The 20,885-nt window shown below is 48.1% G+C and overlaps 1 protein-coding gene across 1 annotated transcript in view; it reads right to left on the bottom strand.

Annotated features, from left to right (window-relative positions):
• Window positions 1–20,885, bottom strand: part of GYS2 (glycogen synthase 2) — a 76,195-nt gene that overhangs the window by 15,864 nt on the left and 39,446 nt on the right. Inside the window, 3 exon segments of the mRNA XM_060245924.1 lie at window positions 4,034–4,154; window positions 10,499–10,616; window positions 18,576–18,720. Coding sequence (XP_060101907.1) covers window positions 4,034–4,154; window positions 10,499–10,616; window positions 18,576–18,720 — 384 coding nt within the window.

Genomic DNA, 20,885 nt, shown 5'->3' with positions numbered 1-20,885 from the left:
GCTGAGGTCTCTGTGAAACCCAAGTGCAGGGTGGCAGAGGACCTGGAGGCCTGGCCTCACAGCTGGAGAGGGGGATTGGGAGTCCTGTTCCTCTCAATCTGAACCCCGGGACTGAGCAGGTGGTGGCAGCGCGCCCAAGGGGCAGGAGGAGACATAGCTCCCTCCAGGGGTTGGCGACTCCATAGGGAGCTGACGGGACCGGGTCTGAAGGCAGAATCGGGCCGGTTCCGCCACACTTGGCGGCAGCGGTGGGATGAGAACAAACAGAGAACTTGATTGGCCAGGCATTTTTGCTTTTTGATACGTGCAAGCACCCAGAGGAAGCAACAGCGGTTTTGTTTTCTTTTCGGGTCAACTGGAGTAGGGAAAGTTTAGCTAGTTAGGATGGAGCGTGCTAAGATGCTGGAAATCCTGAAGATGACAAAGCCACAGCTCCAGGAAGAGTGTGCAAAGCACAGGCTGGAGTGTGACAACATGACTGTAGTAGATATGAAAGACATCCTTTTGGAGTATCATCAGCATGCAGGGGCACTTGCAAAAGTGGCCCCCACCCAGTCAGAAGTAACCTTGCAGCTACAGTTGGAACTGGCAAGAATACGTACCAAGGCGTACCAAGAGCGCAGACAGGAGGAACGAGAGAGAGAGGAACGACAAGCAGAGAGGGATGCAGTCCGCAGACGGGAGGAAGCTGAAGTCCGCAGACAGGAGGAACGAGAGAGAGAGGAACGACAAGCAGAGAGGGATGCAGTCCGCAGACGGGAGGAACGAGAGAGAGAGGAACGACAAGCAGAGAGGGATGCGATCCGCAGACAGGAAGAAGCAGAGATCCGCAGACGGGAACAGGAAGAGCAACGTCGCCATGAGCTTGAGGTGCTACGTCTGGAAGCTGAACTAAGCAAAGAGATCCAAGTCACCCCCAAAGACTTTGCAGTGTACAAGGAGGGAGAAGACCCCTCCACATACCTCTCCAACTTTGAGAGGGCAGCCAAACAGTGGGGGATTGCAGAGGAGGACTATATGTCTTACCTTTGTAGCAACCTGACTGGAGAGCTTTCAGCCATCTATTACAGCATGCCTATGGAAGATGGGGGGATAACTTTTGCGGCCTATAAAGCCACTGTATTTAAAAGGTTTAAACTGGGGCCAGACCACTCCCGAAAGCAGTTCAGGGGTTTGGCTCCACAAGAAGGTAAATCCTATTCTGAATGTGGGGTAATGAAGGAACAAACAGTTCCAATGTTATTGGGCCGGGATTTGGTGGTTGGCCAGTACTCTATCAAGGCTGTACCCCGCAGCCAAACCCCCAGGGGAAGGTGGGGGGAGGGCCAGCCTGTCTCAAGCCCGGGAGGAGGGTGTTCTCAAGGGGAAGAGGGGTGTAGCTTTCCCCAAGTGCAGCAAGAGGCTGTGGATGTTCCTAGCGAGGAAGGGAACCTGTCTAGCGTAAAGGATGTGCAAGCTGAAGAGACCGAGGTGGAGAGTGGAGATTTCACAGGAGGTTCTGAGAGCAGCAAGGCTAATGTGGGCTCAGAGGAGCACATAGCTGAAGGCTTGGGGGGACGGGAGCGGTTCCAGAAGGGGGTCCGGAGCGGCCTTAGGTTGGAACCGGTTCACCAAGTAGCTGTGGATCAGGAAGTGGGATCGTCCGAGACGCTCTCAAAACAGGTCGTCTTGAAGCAGGGCAGACAGGAGTCCTGGGAAGCTGTGGGACCTTCCAGGCAGGAAGGGGGTCAGTTGGGTAGTGCTGAAAAACCAACCGAGGGGACTGAGAACCCAAGCCAAACCCTCAGGGGAAGGTGGGGGGAGGAAGGCAACTTTAAGGAAGCCACCTCACCACCAACCAGGGAGGGGGAGGACCAGCCTGTCTCAAGCCCTGCAGGAGGGTGTGCCCAATGGGAAGAGGGGTGCCAATTTCCGCAAGAGCAGCAGGATGCTGTGGACCCTTCCAGGCAGGAAGGAGCTTAGTTGGTTGACACTGAAAAACCAACTGAGGGGGCGGAGAACCCAGATCAAACTTTGGCTGAGTGTCCTGGAAACAGTGGGACTAGGGGTGGCTTGAAGGAACAGAAGATAGGAAGTCTGGGGGAGCCAGAAATGTTCCTGTCTGAGGTTCAAAGTGACCCTAGGCTGGAACCACTGGGTGAGGTGGCAAGCGACCAGAAAGTGGAGTTCGCAGAAGCTGAGACAGGGGATAGGGTGATGGATTTCCTGCCACTTCATACTGGTGAACGGAAAGTGGAATGGGAGGGACCCCATGTGATTGTGGATGACCTAGACGATGCTACCTGTGTGGGGGCTATGGAGAAGACAGGAAAGGCAGTTAAAGTGGTGCAGGTGAATATACCACAGCCATTCTCTGCGAGGTCTATGGTGTTGCATATAGGTAGGAAGGAAGGAGACAAAAAGAAGCTGGGACAGCAATTGTTTGCAGCACCAGAGGTAGTTTTCTGGGAGGACAGAGTGGACAGAGGGAACATTCCACCAATGAGGGATAAAGAAGAGGCAACTGTGTGGGAACTGGGCAGTTTCCAACCTCATATGTGGGGCCAGGAATTTCCTCCTTTGATGGACCACTCACCCCAGCAACAGCAGCAACGGAGGGAGAGCACCAAACTCCAGAGGTGGTCCTGGGAGACGGAGGAGTACATCTTAAAGACTGGACATTCCTGCTGCATGCAGCCATGCAACGTTTTGTCCAGAAGGGACATGGGCACCTAGGGTGCTGGACTTTGTGTATTATTGGAGAAATACCTGAATGTTTGTGTAATGTTTGTGTACTATTTTGGTTAATGGGTTTCTCCTTGTTTGTTTGGATTCTGCTACGGGGTCACCTCTGTAGGAGGCAACCCCTCCGGCTCAGAATTTAAGGAGGGGGACGTGTGGAGAAACGCCATCTGAGAGTGTTGGTGCTTCATCCAAAAAGGCAGGGATCAGTAAATCCATTCAGCCGGCTTTGTAGCCTTCCCCTCACTCCCCCCCTCCCTTCCAGAGCCAAACCAACAACGCTAGGGGGAAAGTCTCCTAGAGAGGCAGGAAGGGCTGTTGTTCTTGCCATGTGCTAGGCAGGAAGAGTTTCTCAGTTTGCAGCAGGCGCTCGGGAAGGGAGGCTGCTTGCCTGTGGGCTCCTGCCTGGGAGGCTCCAGGCAGTAAGACAAAGTAAGTCATTCTCTTAGGCAGATCAAGTATAGACCAGGGACAATACGATGCGTTTAAAAACCACCTTTATTTTGTTATGCTGTTTGCTGGGCTTTGCTGTGCTGTGCTAACTTTTTAAATGCAACTGTTTTTGTTTTGTGTTTTTCTTTTCCTATATTTTTCTCTTTTAAATAAATGTTTTTTTCTGTTTTAAATGCTGGCAGTTCATCTCTGTACCACATAGATCCCCGACCGCTTAGACCACGCTGTGTTAAGAAGGGGGCCCCAGGTGAAGGGGGGAAGGCATGCAGTTGGATAAGGTGCCAATCCTCCAGGGGTGCCCCAAAGAAGCGCTGAGGTCTCTGTGAAACCCAAGTGCAGGGTGGCAGAGGACCTGGAGGCCTGGCCTCACAGCTGGAGAGGGGGATTGGGAGTCCTGTTCCTCTCAATCTGAACCCCGGGACTGAGCAGGTGGTGGCAGCGCGCCCAAGGGGCAGGAGGAGACATAGCTCCCTCCAGGGGTTGGCGACTCCATAGGGAGCTGACGGGACCGGGTCTGAAGGCAGAATCGGGCCGGTTCCGCCACAACTAGCATGGGTGAACATCACATCCTTTGAACCCTGGCCAAGCCAGCCGGAACTGCGTTCCTGTGCGTTCCTGCTCAGAAAAAAAAAAAAAAAAGCCCTGCTTCCCCACAACAGACACCCTGTGAGGTGGATGGGGCTGAGAGAGCTCTCCCTGCAACTGCCCTTTCAAGGACAACTCCTGCGAGAGCTATGGCTGACCCAAGGCCATTCCAGCAGCTGCAAGTGGAGGAGTGGGGAATCAAACCCGAAGGCGATAGCTGAGTCACCGGACCAAGGGTCTCATCCGGCAAAAGGCATCTTCACGTGTTTCTTACCCGCAGCAGGAAATTTAATCGCGATAAGGCCTCTAAAAACATGTCGGCTCCTTTGTTTGAAAACTCGTACCTCCCGGCGATGAAGAAAAACAAGGTCTTTTCAAGGCTGAAGTCGAGATGGCTGAAAAGGGGAGAGAGAAACAGACAGCTGTCATTGATCAAACCACTCCTGCAGTCGGTACTGTTTGGAGTGATCATCATTCCAGGTACATAGATCCCAGTAGGCAGCCATGCTGGTCTGAAGCAACAGAACAAAGCAGTAGACAAGTGTCACCTTTAAGACCAACTAAGTTTTATTCAGAATGTGAGCTTTCGTATGCTCTTAAGCAGACTTCATTGGACAGAATGGGAACGGCAGGCAGCAATTCTTAATATAAGTGGGCAGTGAGTTGGTATATAGAATCATGGGAATGTTTTTAGCAGATTAAAAGAATCACAAATAGGGATCTGTGTTTGTTAGCGTTAGGGCAAAGCAGGGCTGAAACAACACTGGAAGGTGATAAAAAGCAGATTTATGGCACTTTGCACCTACAACAGCAGTCTGCTTTTTATCGCCCTTCAGTGTTGTTTCAGCCCTGCTTTGCCCTAACACTAGCAAACACAGATCCCTATTTGCGATTCTTTTAATCTGCTAAAAACATTCCCATGATTCCACACTGCCCACTGATATTAAGAATTGCTGCTTGCCATTCCCATTTTGTCTGAAGTCTGCTTAAGAGCATACGAAAGCTTACATTCTGAATAAAACTTAGTTGGTCTTAAAGGTACCACTTGTCCACTGCTTTGTTTTATCATTCCAGGTACGTTACAGGAAATGGAGGATTCCCATTCTAGCTTTTCTATGCAAGCAGGGCTTTTTTTGAGCAGGAACACACAGGAACACAGTTCTGGCTGGCTTGGTGTCAGGGGGTGTGGCCTAATGTGCAAATGTGTTCCAGCTGGGCTGTTTCTACCAAAAAGCCCTGCGTGAAGCAATGGTGACATCAGGGGGTGTGGCCTAATGTGCAAATGAGTTCCTGCTGAGATTTTTCTTTTTTTAAAAAAAAGCCCTGTATGTAGGTAACCTGAATAGTCATCAGATACCTTTGATCCTTGGGTTGAGGAGTCCATAGATTTGCTCATCAAGGAGAAGAAAGTCTGTATGACAGAGAGGGATGGATTCTCCAGTACCCATCCCCCTGATCAGAGATGAGGCATGTGGATTCATGCATGACTCTGGGGCCTGCATCAACCATTACATGTTATCCTATGCAGGGATGGAATTCTAGCAGGAGCTCCTTTGCATATTAGGCCACACACCCCTAATGTAGCTGATCCTCCTGGAGCTTGCAGTAGGCTCTGTACGAAGAGCTCTGTAAGAAATTCTAGCAGGACCTCCTTTGCCTATTAGGCCACACACCCCTGATGTAGCCAATCCTCCTGGAGCTTACAGCAGGCCCTGTAAGAAGAGCCCTGTAAGGAATTCTAGCAGGACCTCCTTTGCCTATTAGGCCACACACCCCTGATGCAGCCAATCCTCCTGGAGCTTACAGTAGGCCCTGTAAGAAGAGCCCTGTAAGGAATTCTAGCAGGACCTCCTTTGCCTATTAGGCCACACACCCCTGATGTAGCCAATCCTCCTGGAGCTTACAGCAGGCCCTGTACGAGGAGCACAGTAAGGAATTCTAGCAGGACCTCCTTTGCATACTAGGCCACACACCCCTGATGTAGCCAATCCTCCTGGAGCGTACAGTAGGCCCTGTACGAAGAACCCTGTAAAGAATTCTAGCCACACCCCCTGATGTAGCCAATCCTGGAGCTTACAGTAGGCCCTGTAAGAAGAGCCCTGTAAGGAATTCTAGCAGGACCTCCTTTGCCTATTAGGCCACACACCCCTGATGTAGCCAATCCTCCTGGAGCTTACAGTAGGCCCTGTAAGAAGAGCCCTGTAAGGAATTCTAGCAGGACCTCCTTTGCCTATTAGGCCACACACCCCTGATGTAGCCAATCCTCCTGGAGCTTACAGCAGGCCCTGTACGAAGAACCCTGTAAAGAATTCTAGCCACACCCCCTGATGTAGCCAATCCTGGAGCTTACAGTAGGCCCTGTAAGAAGAGCCCTGTAAGGAATTCTAGCAGGACCTCCTTTGCCTATTAGGCCACACACCCCTGATGTAGCCAATCCTCCTGGAGCGTACAGTAGGCCCTGTACGAAGAACCCTGTAAAGAATTCTAGCCACACCCCCTGATGTAGCCAATCCTGGAGCTTACAGTAGGCCCTGTAAGAAGAGCCCTGTAAGGAATTCTAGCAGGACCTCCTTTGCCTATTAGGCCACACACCCCTGATGTAGCCAATCCTCCTGGAGCTTACAGTAGGCCCTGTAAGAAGAGCCCTGTAAGGAATTCTAGCAGGACCTCCTTTGCCTATTAGGCCACACACCCCTGATGTAGCCAATCCTCCTGGAGCTTACAGCAGGCCCTGTACGAGGAGCACAGTAAGGAATTCTAGCAGGACCTCCTTTGCATACTAGGCCACACACCCCTGATGTAGCCAATCCTCCTGGAGCGTACAGTAGGCCCTGTACGAAGAACCCTGTAAAGAATTCTAGCCACACCCCCTGATGTAGCCAGTCCTGGAGCTTACAGTAGGCCCTGTAAGAAGAGCCCTGTAAGGAATTCTAGCAGGACCTCCTTTGCCTATCAGGCCACACACCCCTGATGTAGCCAATCCTCCTGGAGCTTACAGCAGGCCCTGTACGAAGAGCCCTGTAAGGAATTCTAGCAGGACCTCCTTTGCATATTAGGCCACACACCCCTAATGTAGCCAATCCTCCTGGAGCTTACAGAGCTTTTCTTACAGGGCCTACTGTAAGCTCTTGGAGGATTGGCTACATCAGGGGTGTGTGGCCTAATATGCAAAGGAGCTCCTGCTAAAATTCCGCCCTTGACCCTATTACATATTCCACTAAAAAGCCAGAGCTGGGGGAATTTAAATACCAGGGGAGAAACTTTCCCTTTTATCGGGCTGCCGGTTTTCCTATCACGGCTCTCCAACGGCATTGTTCCCGCTTGACACTAATGCCACTTTGCTGGGCCAAAGAGATGTCGGGGGGGGGGGGGGGGACTGCAAGTGAAAAGAGGCCTGGGATAGATTAAAAGGTGATGTGAAGCGTCTCTGCTTAGAGACCCTGGAGAGCTGCTGCCAATTTGAGTAAATAGATCCAAGCGGGCAGCCATGTTGCTCTGAAGCAGTTGAACAAAGCAGGAGTCAAGTTTGCATCTTTTAAGACCAACCGATTTTTATTTAGAACACGAAAAGCTTATGTTCTAAATGAAAAATTGGTTGGTCTTAAAGGTGTAACTGGACTCCTGCTTTGTTCAATTTGAGTAAATTGAACAATATGTTGAAATTAAATCAAAAGAGTTTCCGGCTCAACAAGAGGAAGAACTTCCTGACAGAATGATTCCTCAGTGGAACAGGCTTCCTCGGGAGGTGGTGGGCTCTCCTTCCTTGGAGGTTTTTAAACAGAGGCTGGATGGCCCTCTGATAGCGATGCAGATCCTGTGAATTTAGGGGGAGGTGTTTGTGAGTTTCCTGCATTGTGCAGAGGGTTGGACTAGATGACCCTAGAGGTCCCTTCCAACTCTATGATTCTATGTGTTCCTGTGCATACACAAGCCTTGAGACGGGGATGCACACGGATGTATATGTTGCTGTCTTTTTTTTGGAATAAACAATTTTTATTAGTAACATATGGTAGCAAAACTATATCTACATCTTATAAAGACTTAAAAAAGAAAAAATCTTCTACCCCATATCTTACTTTTCCCTCCCCCTCCCCCCCGTTACTTGACCCCCCGCCAGTGTTATTTACTTAAAAAAAAACAAATATTAAAGGTACCTTTAACTATTAAAAAACCAAAAATTATACTTTTGTGTTTTTTTTAAAAAAAAAACCTTAATCATTATCAAAAATTGTCCAACGTCCTTTTATTTTCCACTCTTTTTCTACGTATCTTCTGAACTTCTTCCACTCCAACTTAAAATGCTCCAAATCATAGTCTCTTAATTTTCTTGTTAATTTGTCCATTTCACTCCGTGACATAACTTTTATAATCCAGTCCCATTTCTCTGGTATTTTTTCTTGCTTCCACAACTGCGCATACAATGTCCTAGCAGCTGAGAGCAAGTACCATATTAAAGTTCTATCTTCTTTTGAAAATTTTTCCATTTGTAATCCCAGCAGAAATACATGTTGCTGTCTTAAACTGAATCAGAGTCCAGGCCTGTCGCTAACCAGGGGCCCATTAGGGCCTGGCTCCTTGACAGGGTTTTTTGGGCCCCTTGCCCCCATCCCAGGGCCACCTCACTCCTGTGTGATTTAAACTGTGCCACTGACCCTCCCATGCCATGTAGAAAAGGGCAACTAGAATGATTAAAGGGTTGGAACACTTTCCCTATGAAGAAAGGTTAAAATGCTTGGGGCTCTTTAGCTTGGAGAAACGTGGACTGCAGGGTGACAGGATAGAAATTTACAAGATAATGCACGGAATGGAGAAAGTTGAGGAAGGAGTCCTTTTCTCCCTTTCTCACAATACGAGAACTCGTGAACATTCAATGAAATTGCCGAGCAGTCGGGTTAGAACGGATAAAAGGAAGTCCTTCACCCAAATGGTGATTAACATGTGGAATTCACTGCCACAGGAGGCGGTGGCGGCTACAAGCACAGACAGCTTCAAGAGGGGATTGGATAAGCATATGGAGCAGAGATCCATCAGTGGCTATTAGCCACAAGCTATAGATTGAACTCTCGGTCTGGGGCAAGTGATGCTCTGTATTCTTGGTGCTTGCAGGGGCGCAACATTATTTCAGCTTGCCTTTAACTGAATGGCTGATATAGTAGCATAAAAGGATACCTAAGAGCACTGAAAGCCATCAGAAATTAAATGACACCAGCACCAAAACTGTTTAAATTGTTTTAACTGTTTAAACTGTTGAACTGGTGAATTGTTTAAAATGTCTAATTAATGCTTGATTGAATTGGATTGTTACTATGATTCTTGTTTTTACTGTTTGTGAGCTGCCCTGAGCCTGCCTTAGTGGGGAGGGTGAGATATAAATCTAATAAATCAAATCAACAGTGTGAGGACTTCTAGTGTCCTGGCCCCACTGGTGGACCTCCTGATGGCACCTGGGTTTTTTTGCCCACTGTGTGACACAGAGTGTTGGACTGGATGAGCCACTGGCCTGATCCAACATGGCTTCTCTTATGTTCTTATGATCTTATTCAGGCCTCGGATTCAGTGGGAGTTCACAGAAGCGCAGCTCCTGAACTTTTCTGAGAGTTCCACCTCATTGAATAGTATGTGAAGCTGCATAACAATTCCTGGATGAGCGCCACCACCTATTTTTCTACAAAATGACCCCTGATCTTATTTAGGAAACGAAAAGAAAAGGTCCCCTGTGCAAGCACCAGTCGTTTTTGACTCTGGGGTGACATTGCTTTCACAACATTTTCACGGCAGACCTTTTACGGGGTGGTTTGCCATTGCTTTCCCCAGTCATCTACGCTTTCCCCCCAGCAAGCTGGGGACTCATTTGACCAAACTCGGAAGGCTGGGCCAACCTGGAGTCAGCTACCTGAAAACCCAGCTTCCGCCAGGGATCGAACTCAGGTCGTGAGCAGAGCTTAGGACTGCAGTACTGCAGCTTTACCACTCTGCACCACGGGGGGAGGGGTCCTTGTTCTCATTTAAAGGGCCCTCTAATCAGCTGGTCAGCAGGCTCTTTAAATCATACGGGTGGAAGAGGGATGGCTCCCAACCTCTCCAGCTTTCTTTACTCTCTCCCATGGGCCCCTCCCCAGTGACCCCCCTGCAGCCCCCTCTGTCAGCGAAGGGGCATTGAAGTTTCAAGAAGGAATAGACTTGTCTTTGTTTCAAAACTAAGTTTCCATGTATTGAGTACAGCAATGCTATTCACTACGCAGGTTCATTGATACTAATAACGAAGCAGGCACATGCATAGGCATTCATGGATATACATCAAAGCATAGGGGTTTTAAATCACTTCTCATAATAAAGCGGGGCCCATCCGTTGAAAGTAACCAGTTCCCATATCTGTTATCTCCCCACATTCACAGCCTGTCTCTCCTCCCCTGCTGTGGCCTTGCCAGGCTCCGGCAGGCGCCTGAGAACTAGTTAGATGTTTTGCACTTCAAAGACCTTTGGCACCTTAATCACCCGTCCTGTCCCCCCTTCACATTTCTTCAGTCTTGCAGTTGTTAGTAGGGCAAGGGACTGCAGGGTTAGTTAGGGGTAAATAAACATTTCAAATAATGAGGTAAACTTCAAGGCACATAGCTGACACCCTCCCCCATGGCCCCTAGCTATGTGGCTGAATCAGACCCTCGGTCTATCAGGCTCAGCCTTGTCTACTCAGGTAGACACGTAAATGGGCCGCACGGCTACTCGTTTCGACTCTTACCCATAGAAATGGCCTCGAACAAACTCCTGGATCCTGGCCTTACACGTGGCGTGCAAGTTCTGAAACTCGTGCATGGCTGAGAATTTCTTAATGTTCAGGCCGTTTGGGGTGACGACATCTGGAAAAAAGAAAAAGCGGAAGACAAGCCGCAATGCCTCGACAGATCTTGAAGAAACGGGAACTCCAGATGGACAGAATGCTGAGAGAAGCGGAGTGTTTCCTAACGGAAGGGGTGGGGTGTTGATCAACCTGCTCCAGCCCCGGAGAGAGAATCACAGGTGGAAGAACTTCCAAACTGTGGCCAATCACAAGTGGTTGCAGGCTCTCTCAGCTTGTACACTATCAAAGGGAAGGCATTTCTCTCTTTAAATCACTTCTCCAAGCTGAGCCAGACAGCAACTTGGAGAATGCATTTAAAGCTCACGTTGCTTTAAATGCCAGTTTGGTGTAGTGGTTAAGTGCGCGGACTCTTATCTGGGAGAACCGGGTTTGATTCCCCACTCCTCCACTTGCACCTGCTGGAATGGCCTTGGGTCAGCCAGAGCTCTGGCAGAGGTTGTCCTTGAAAGGGCAGCTTGGTGTAGTGGTTAAGTGTGCAGACTCTTATCTGGGAGAACCGGGTTTGATTCCCCACTCCTCCGCTTGCACCTGCTAGCATGGCCTTGGGTCACCCATAGGTCTGGCAGAGGTTGTCCTTGAAAGAGCAGCTGCTGGGAGAGCCCTCTCCAGCCCCACCCACCTCACAGGGTGTCTGTTGGGGGGGGGGCGGGGAAGGTAAAGGAGATTGTGAGCCGCTCTGAGACTCTTCGGAGTGGAGGGCAGGATATAAATCCAATATCTACCTCACAGGGTGTCTGTTGTAAGGGAGGAAGGTAAAGGAGATTGTGAACTGCTCTGAGACTCTTCGGAGTGGAGGGCGGGATATAAATCCAATATCTTCTTCTTTATTTCCTCTTCTCCCTCCCTCCCCTCCCTGTCTTGTGGCTCTCTAACATCTGATGTTTATTCTATTTGGCTCTTCTGTTAAGCAACTTTGGCCACCCCTGGTACAGAGATCCTGTCATCACTTCTATGTGACCATCCGAGGCATTATAGGCAATCCCTCTAATCTCTGTGGTCTTCATCATAGAGAAGGAATTCCTAGAGTGGTGCCAGAGAGGAGCTGAAAGGTCGTGTCTGGGCGTTCAGTCAGAAGTGATGTCACAGCATCAGCTTCCCTCCCCAAGCTCTGCCCCTCCCCCAAGTCCTCAAGGTTTGCCTGTGAAGGACTGGCAACCCTGCAAAAGTACAATGAAGGCCCAGCCAATCTGTGGCAACTAGGGTTGCCAAGTCCCCTGAGGCCTCTGGCAGGGGACTATGGCATGATGACATCATCGCACTGGCGATGACGAGCACCAGCTGCTCTAGCCATTTATGGGAAAACTCTATGGTTTTTCTGGACACTATAGCATTTTAGGAGGGAAAACTCTATGGTACCTATTGTAAGTACAATAGTATTGAAAGTACAATGAAGGCCCAGCCAATCTGTGGCAACTAGGGTTGCCAAGTCCCCTGAGGCCTCGGGCAGGGGACTGTGGCATGATGACATCATCGCACTGGCGACGTCGAGCACCAGCTGCTCTAGCCATTTATGGGAAAACTCTATGGTTTTCCTGGATGCTCTAGCATTTTAAGAGGGAAAACTCTATGTTACCTGTTTAGGGTTGCCAAGTCCAATTTAAGAAATATCTGGGGACTTTGGGGGTGGAGCCAGGAGACTTTGGGGGTGGAGCCAGGAGCAAGGAAGTGACATCACTTCCAAGTCAAAGGTCAAGTGATGTCACTTCCTGAACTTCACTCCTCTATATCACTTCCAGCACACTGCATTAAACCCCACCTCTAAAACCCTTCATGGGGGTTTAGGAATCCTAATTTCTACATCACTTAAATTGAATGTGTCCATCTAAAAAATTCAAACCCATGGGCAATGGCTATCCTCCTACACTTCAAAATGGGGTCTCTTCTAATACTAAATGTATATATCTCTCCCCAGCAAAAATGATCAGATATAGCAAGGTGCTGTAATTAATCTGAATTTTTTATTGAAGAACTTTTATTAGATACTCCAGCACACCTGATTCTAAAGGGGGGGGGGGGAGAGACTTTAGTGCTAGACTCAATTCAAATGATAAGATTCTAATTGACAAATTTGGATGAAAGCTTGCTAAATAATGTCACTTAATTCAAAACAGATATGGGCTTCCCTCTTAAACAGTGGAAGCCATTCCCAACCTAGTAAGACTTAGTTACTGCTGTCTTCTCAGGTCAAACACAATTACAAGCCTAAGTAGCTCTATCATACCTCTGGTAATTCTGTGGTCAGGTATTTCTCAGTTGCATTCTCTTTGCCACAAAAAGGAATTTGTAGCTCTTTATGCTTCAGGAACTTGGCAATTTGGAAGCTTAAGATAATTCACACCAGAGAAAATTCTTATATGCACACTAGAGCATATTATGTCCTCCTCTATGTCTAGCAATTGGGAGTGGAGGTTTGCATATATCACCCCTACCAAAAATCCTAATAAGCAGCTCTGGTTACCATCATGTAATAGAATAGCTCTAGGGCTGCCAGGACCTGTCACTGACCAGAGGCAGGAGTAGGGTTGCCAGCTCCAGGTTGGGGTATTCCTGGAGACTTGGAGGTGGAGCCTGGGGAGGACACGGAACTCAGTGGATTACAATGCTCCCAAAGTCCACCCTCCAAAGCATCCATTTTCTCCAGCAGAAATTGACTTTGTAATCTGGAGATATGCCATAATTCCAGGAAATACTTTCAAGTATCAGTTATTCATCTTTTCATTTAGTGGGATTAGAAAAGAACACAATATCAAAACAATATCTGCAGTACTGCATTTAGAACACCTGAGACTCAGAAGCAATGTTCCCTCTAAGCTGTGGGGTCATGTGAGCAAAAAATCTACTTTGTGAGCTATTGGCATTGAAGTCATGAGCTCCTGCATAAATTAGTTTCATGTGGGGCCATTTTTCCTGAGCTAAGACCAAAATGTGTGAGCTGGAGACTAAAAACTGAACTAGCTCACACTAACTCAGCTTAGAGGAAACATTGCTCAAAAATATGTTTAAAAGTCATCTAGAACCAACATATTCATAATGCAATAAACTATATTGCTTCCTTTTCACAAAAAATACAATTCCTGTCAAACTATCTGATCTTTACCTGGAAAATCCCCCCCCCCCCCCCAGTCGTTATAGGATTGGTTTGTTTGGTGTGTTTGTTGTGATAAAAAAACCTGCTATATCTTAAGGGGGGGAAGGAGAGCAGGATAATTAACTCAGCAAAACAATGCTAGCAAATAAAAATAGGTTAGTTTTAACACCCATTTTCTCAAGTGAAAATGACTTCTGTAATCTGCAAATCAGTTGAATAAATATGCTTGCATATGAAAAAATATACCTTGAATTAAACTTTGTTGGTCTTAAAGGTGCCACTGGGTTCAAAGTTTTAGCAAGGTTTTAAAAATTAAGACAAATTTCTTCAGAATGTTCCAGACACCCGGGCCAGCATATACCAAAGTTAAGCTGAACATGGGGTAGCCAAAGGCAATAAAAGCAGAGGAGGCAATAAATCAGATAAGACAATGAAAAAATAAACAGTCTCCACAAGAACACAAGGCTGGGACTGCGCTTACCCCAGCCCGGCTGAGAAGCACATAAAACGAAAACTTAAGCACTCTAAACCGATACCTTAAATCATTTAAAATCAAGCTTTAGAAAGCACCTTAGTCGCAGAGCAAAACAGCGTCAGAAGACTACTCCTTGCCTGCACTTCCTGTTCTGGAAGAGAGGCTTTTCTTCTTAAAGGCAAAACAACCCCAAAAGTTCTCAATAAGTATTCTACTGCAAAGTTCTGCAGAAGTTGCTGCTGACAGGTTGAGGGCAAGGCAGTTTATCAGTTCATGCATCATTCAAAATCTCATCAAGAACACCTCATGCCTTTCTGTTCTGCAGTGAAGGCACAGAGCAGGTTTGTGTGACGAGAAAATGTTTGCTAGATCTCCCTCTCTCTGTGCCTGGAAGGAATGTTTATTTACACACCAACCACCTCTACAAATCTTCTTTACTAACAGGACAGGACACACACACACACACCCTCCCTTCCCTTCTTTTTCGGCTCTTGCTTAGCATGCCTGGGTGAGGACTGGACTCCAGTGCCGAGCCTTCGGTGGGTGCAGGGAATCAGGCAGGCTCTCTCCGGAGAGTGGCATGAAGTTCCCCCCCCTCCCCCCGCTTCTGGACTTTTGGAGACCGGGGGAGGAGGCTATAAATTCTGGAGTCCCCCGCCAGGGCGGGGGGGTTGGGAAGCCTATACCTGTTGTAAGTACAATGGTATTGAAAGTACAATGAAGGCCCAGCCAATCTGTGGCAACATGGGTTGCCAAGTCCCCTGCAGCCTCTGGCGGAGAACGGCCGCTCTAGCCGTTTCTGGGGAAACTCTATGGTTTTCCCGGACGCTGTAGCATTTTAGGAGGGAAAACTCTATGGTACCTATTGTACCATAGTTTTCCCTCCCAAAATGGTAGCGAGTCCAGGAAAACCATAGAGTTTTCCCTGAAAAGGCTAGAGCGGCTGGCATACGATGACGTCATAGCGGGTGACAGCATCATGCCGTGATGTTGGGGGAGGTCCCCCCCACCAGCCCAATGTGGGCCAGCGGGTTGAGAACCTCCCAAGAAGGAGAACCCCCACCCAGCCCAGAGGCTTGACAGCCCTCGTGGCAACCCCATAAGATTTTCCAGGGAAGAGATGAACAGAGATGGCTTGCCATTGCTGCTCCTCCAGTGGCTGCTAAAAAGCATCTCATGTACCCCTAAAACACACAAAATGGCTGTCTCTCTGTCTCTCTCATAATACTTGATTAGACCCAGAGTGATCCTCTTTTGGGTAATGCTTGAAAACCCAGGAGCAGTTCCACAACAACAGCCATGATCAGAGTTCAAAGACTGGAGTTTGTTTTGGCTGCAAAGAGGAGCTTGCGCCATCCCTGGGAGGACTGACACAGGAGCTCCTGGCTTGACATCACTGTGAACTTCTCATTGAGTAAATTTTTGATGCGTGGCTAGAACTGCACAGGAATACTATTACTCGATGCACAGTGACTGTGAGTGTGTAGGTACTCATGAGTCTTACTCTGGAGCATGGTTTTTGCCCTCTTGATAGCCATTCTGTTTTTACGATAACGACCTTGCAGAGATTCCACTCCACGCTTAATGATCTACTGTAGCGGGGATCATTGACCTTATTTTGATCAACAGCAATCTGAGTGTATTTCACAGCTTTGCCACTAAAGGGGACTGGATAAACATCTGGAGCAGAGGTCTATCAGTGTCTATTAGCCACAGGGTATAGATGGAATTCTCTGTCTGGGGCAGTGATGCTCTGTATTCTTGGTGCTTGGGGAGGGGGCGGGGAACAGCAGGAGAGCTTCTAGTGTCCTGGCTCCACTGATGGACCTCCTGATGCACCTTGGGGGTTTTTTGGCCACTGTGTGACACAGAGTGTTGGACTGGATGGGCCATTGGCCTGATCCAACATGGCTTCTCTTATGTTCTTATCCAGAAGACAAAATGCTTCTCATCTCATTTCCACATGGGTTATGCCCTGAGTTCAACGCTTATAGGAAGTGCTCCCCTCACCTTGGTTCCCCACAGCATTGTGGTACATTCACATAACTCCTGTACTCTCCCTGGCTTTTCTCTGATCTTTCCCAAACCCGCTCTGCTGCAAAGTTTAGGGAAAGGTCACAGTAAACCCTGTGTGGGAAAGCTCAGATTTTCCTGGTCAGGCCCCTGGATGTTAGCAACCCTATGTGATTTAAGCGCAATCGATTCATTGCCTGATAAATCTGTTAGAATGCATATCCGTAATCAACAAAAAATTATTTAGAAGAAGATGAAGAAGATATTGGATTTATATCCCACCCTCCACTCCGAATATCAGAGTGGCTCACAATCTCCTTTATCTTCCTCCCCCACAGCAGACACCTTGTGATGTGGGTGGGGCTGAGAGAGCTCTCCCAGAAACTGCCCTTTCAAGGACAACTCCTGTGAGAGCTACAGCTGACCCAAGGCCATTCCAGCAGGTGCAAGTGGAGGAGTGGGGAATCAAACCCGGTTCTCCCAGATAAGAGTCCGCACACTTAACCACTACATCAAACTGGCTCTAAAGAAGAGAGCTCTAAAGGCTCACAGATTTCAATGGCCCAGCCTTTAACTTCTCCATCAGGGTTGCCAAACTCCATCGGGTTGCCAGGTCCAATATACTCCCCAGTGAGGGGATTTGGGGGTCATTCCAGGAAGGGGTGTGGCCATCCCCAATGTGATGATCTCTAGGGTTGCCAAGTCCAGTTCAAGAAATATCTGGGGACTTTGGGGGTAGAGCCAGGAGACACTGGGGGTGGAGCCAGAGGCTAGGTTGTGACAAGCATAATTGAACTCTAAAGGGGGTTCTGGCTTAAAGGGACCGTACACCTTTTTAAATGCCTTCCTTCCATAGGAAATAACGAAGGATAGGGGCACCTTCTTTCGGGGGTCATAGAATTGGACACCCTGGTCCAATCTTATTGAAACTTTGGGAGTATTTTGGGGAGAGGCACTGGATGCTATACTGAAAATTTGGTGCCTCTACTTCAAAAAACAGCCCCTCCCAGATACCCTCATATCAATTCTCCAATATTTCCTATGGGAATAAGTCTCCATAGGGAATAATGGAGTTCCCAGCAGGCATTTCCCTCCTCCCTCTGCTTTCTGATGACCCTGAAGCAGGAGGAGGGCCTTCAAACCAGGGGATCCCCTGCCTGCACCTGGGGATTAAGAGAAAACCGTGTTTGAAGAATTAATTGCATTTTCTGGATAAGGAACTCTGGCACCATTGCAATTAATTGTGCGCAAGTTATTATTCTTGTTTCAGTGGACCTTGTATTTACTTATCTGTATGAAAGTGTGTACAGCTCACAGAGGTATTGCTTGTATGTTCGCAAAGAAGTAACTATATACAGTTTTACTTCATGATTGTGAGTGATAACTATGTCATAAAGCCTATGATATTTCTGAAGAACAGTAATTAGTGGTATAAGTTAATTCTTCAAACATGGTTTTCTCTTAGTCTTCCACCTTCCGTGTTTTCTTCCCCCCCTTTTTACCACCCACCTGGGGATTGGCAACCCTAACGATACCACACAGAGTGACATCATCACATCCCGGATGCTGCGTGCCCACACTCCCCCCTTTTCACCCTTGGGGGTGGGGAAGCGAGGGCCGCACACGCCTACTCTGCAAGAGGTAAATTCACCTCGTGCAAAGCAGGAGAGAGAGAAGAAGAGATTGGATTTCGGCCCTTCACTACCTGAAGGGGTCTCAAAGCAGCTGACAATCCCCTTTCCCTTCCCCTCCCCACAAGAGACACCCTGTGAGGTGGGTGGGGCTGAGAGAGCTCTCCCAGAACTGCCCTTGAGCAGAACAGCTTTGAGAGAACCTGGGGCTGACCCAAGGTCACATCAGCAGGTGCAAGTGGAGGAGGGGGGAATCAAACACAGTTCTCCCAGATAAGAGTCCACACACTTAACCACTACAGCAAACTTTACCACTACACCAAGCCGGCAGCCCTCGCTTGGAAACTGTGGTGCAGCACCCTCCCTTTTCAAGTGGGGTCACAGACGACTGTTGTGGGTGGGGCTTCCCCCTGCTGGCCAGCTGTCCAGTGTTGAGGGGGAGCCCCAAAAATTGGGGGAGACCTCACCCCAAACTGGGGACCGGCATCCCTAAAACTCCAGTTGTGGCCTTGTGAGCTCTTGGAATTACAACTGATCTCCAAACACCAGGAAACAGTTCCCCTCGAGGAAATGGCTGCTTTGGAAGGCGGGCTCTAAAGCAGGATATCCTGCTGAGGACCCTCCCCTCTCCAATTGCCATCGTTCCCAAGGGTCCACCCCTGAATCTCCAGGAATTTTTCAACCTGCAGTTGGCATCCCTCCTCATCTGCACAGTCAATTCTCTTCCCAGGGCAGCCACGCGGGTCTTACCAGGATTTCTCTTCAGCATGTGCTCGGCTTCTATGGCAGTTATCTGAGAGACTGTGGTGAACACGTGGGAGCAGTGTACAGAAGCTCGTTCCATGCAGTATCGGTGGTATATCTGTCTCTCACCTGCTTCTTTATCTATGTCAAACTGTTGAATGACAAAAAAAGAAAAGGACAGACAATCATGTAAACCTCGAAACAAGCCTGAGATGTTTTTACTGAACATTCTGCCTGAGAAAATAGATAAAAATGCTAGACATTTAATTTTGCATATAATTATGGCAGCTAGGATAGCATATGCTAAATACTGGGGGAAAAGTCCAGACAAAAGAGGAACTTTTGATGAAAATCCTGGAAATGGCAGTAATAGACATTAACTGCCCCTTCCCTTCCCTCCTTTTTCCCTTTTACTGACCAAAACCAATAAATATTGTTAAAGAAGAAAAAGAAACAATACTTGAAGAAGAAAAAGACTGCAGATTTATAACCCGCCGTTCTCTCTGAATCAGAGACTCAGAACGGCTTACAGTCTCCTGTATCTTCTCCCCCCACAACAAACACCCTGTGAGGTGGGTGGAGCTAAGAGGGCTCTCACAGAAGCTTCCCTTTAAAGGACAACTCCTGCGAGAGCTATGGCTGACCCAAGACCATTCCAGCAAGTGCAAGTGGAGGAGTGGGGAATCAAACCCGGTTCTCCCAGATAAGAGTCCGCACACTTAAAAAGAGAAGAGTCAAAACTCCTCCGTTTAGCTGAAAGGTTGGAGACTATATACACTGGTGGCTACATTATCCAAATATTAAATAATTCTGGAACTCAGTCCTCAGATTAACTTGATCTCTCATGCTGATATCCTGCATAACCCAGAACATCTTTTCTTAAAAGGTTGGGTCTCACATAAATCTACTTCTGCAAAGGCACAAGGAAAAGGAAGAGCTACACCATCCTTCATAGACTCATAGAATCCTTGAGTTGGAAGGGACCTCCAGGGTCATCTAGTCCAACCCCCTGCACAATGCAGGAAACTCACAAGTACCTCCCCCCAAATTCACAAGATCTTCATTGCTTCATTCATTTCCTCCTCTCACTCTAAGTGCTGGTGGAGGTGGGGTTAGTCTTAGAAGGAAGAAGGAAAAGATGTGGGAAGCAGCAGTAAGGAAACACCTTAGCCCGTGGTCCCCTCAAACCTGAAACTACCTCATCACACCAGGTTTGTCTCCAAGACCGATGCCCTATCATGAGTTCTTTCTTAGACATTAGGGAGGGCCATCTTAATCCACTTTATCAGTAGGACTATCTAACCGTACACCAGACATGCCCTGTTCCACTCATTATTTGGCAGCCGCAAGGATTCCCGCTGTGACGCTCTTGCCTAGGCAGAAAAAGATGGCTTTCCTTTGACCGTGCTTCATACGGCTGCATGAGAAATCTCATTGTCTCATTCTTGGCAGGCTGGCCTGATAGTCTCAGTTTCTAAGAGCCTTAAGTTGAGTTGAAGGCCAGGTTGATTAGAACTTAGGTAATGAGCGCATCAGGGTTTTATTTTTTGTAGCAGAAACTCCTTTGCCTATTAGGCCACACCCCACTGATGTAGCCAATCCTCCAAGAGCTTACAGGGCTCTTTTTACAGAGCCTACTGTAAGCTCTTGGAGGATTGGCTATGTCAGCGGGGTTTGATCTAATAGGTAAAGGAGTTCCTGCTACAAAAAAAAGTCCTGGAGAACATACTATAGTGGAGATGCCTCAGTAGGTTCACCCAAACATTTGTTTCAAGACCAAGACCATCCAACGCAGCTTTCCAACCTAATTTTGGCGCTAGACCACCCTGAAAAAGTCACGTTCAGGTGCGTTTGGAATCCCGTCAAGTTCAAATGAGTCTGGAATTCCATTTTATAGCAAGCTTGTTTGGGATTTATCACTAGATAAGTTGTTCTATGTCACCAAGGCCTGATCTCAACTTATTCAATTGCTCTATGACTAGGGTTGCCAAGTCCCCTGCGTTCTCCAGTGGGGACTTTCGCACGTGCACAAAACGCACGCATGACGCAAACCTCCAAGTGATGTCATCGTGCCAGTGAAGTAACACTTGGCCGCTCTAGGCATTTCTGGGAAAACTTTATGGTTTTCCCAGACACTCTAGCCATTTGTACAATAGAGTTTTCCCTCTCAAATGGCTAGCACGTCTGGGAAAACCATAGAGTTTTCCCCGGAAATGCCTAGAGTGGCTGGCGCACAACATTGCTGGCATGATGACGTCACTTCTAGGTGATGTCATCACGCTGGCGACGTAGGGGGAGGTTCCCCCTGCTGGCCCA

This window comes from Heteronotia binoei, chromosome 8 (assembly GCF_032191835.1).
Source record: "Heteronotia binoei isolate CCM8104 ecotype False Entrance Well chromosome 8, APGP_CSIRO_Hbin_v1, whole genome shotgun sequence".
Classification (NCBI taxonomy): domain Eukaryota; kingdom Metazoa; phylum Chordata; class Lepidosauria; order Squamata; family Gekkonidae; genus Heteronotia; species Heteronotia binoei.
This window is presented reverse-complemented; position numbering and strand designations above follow the sequence as displayed.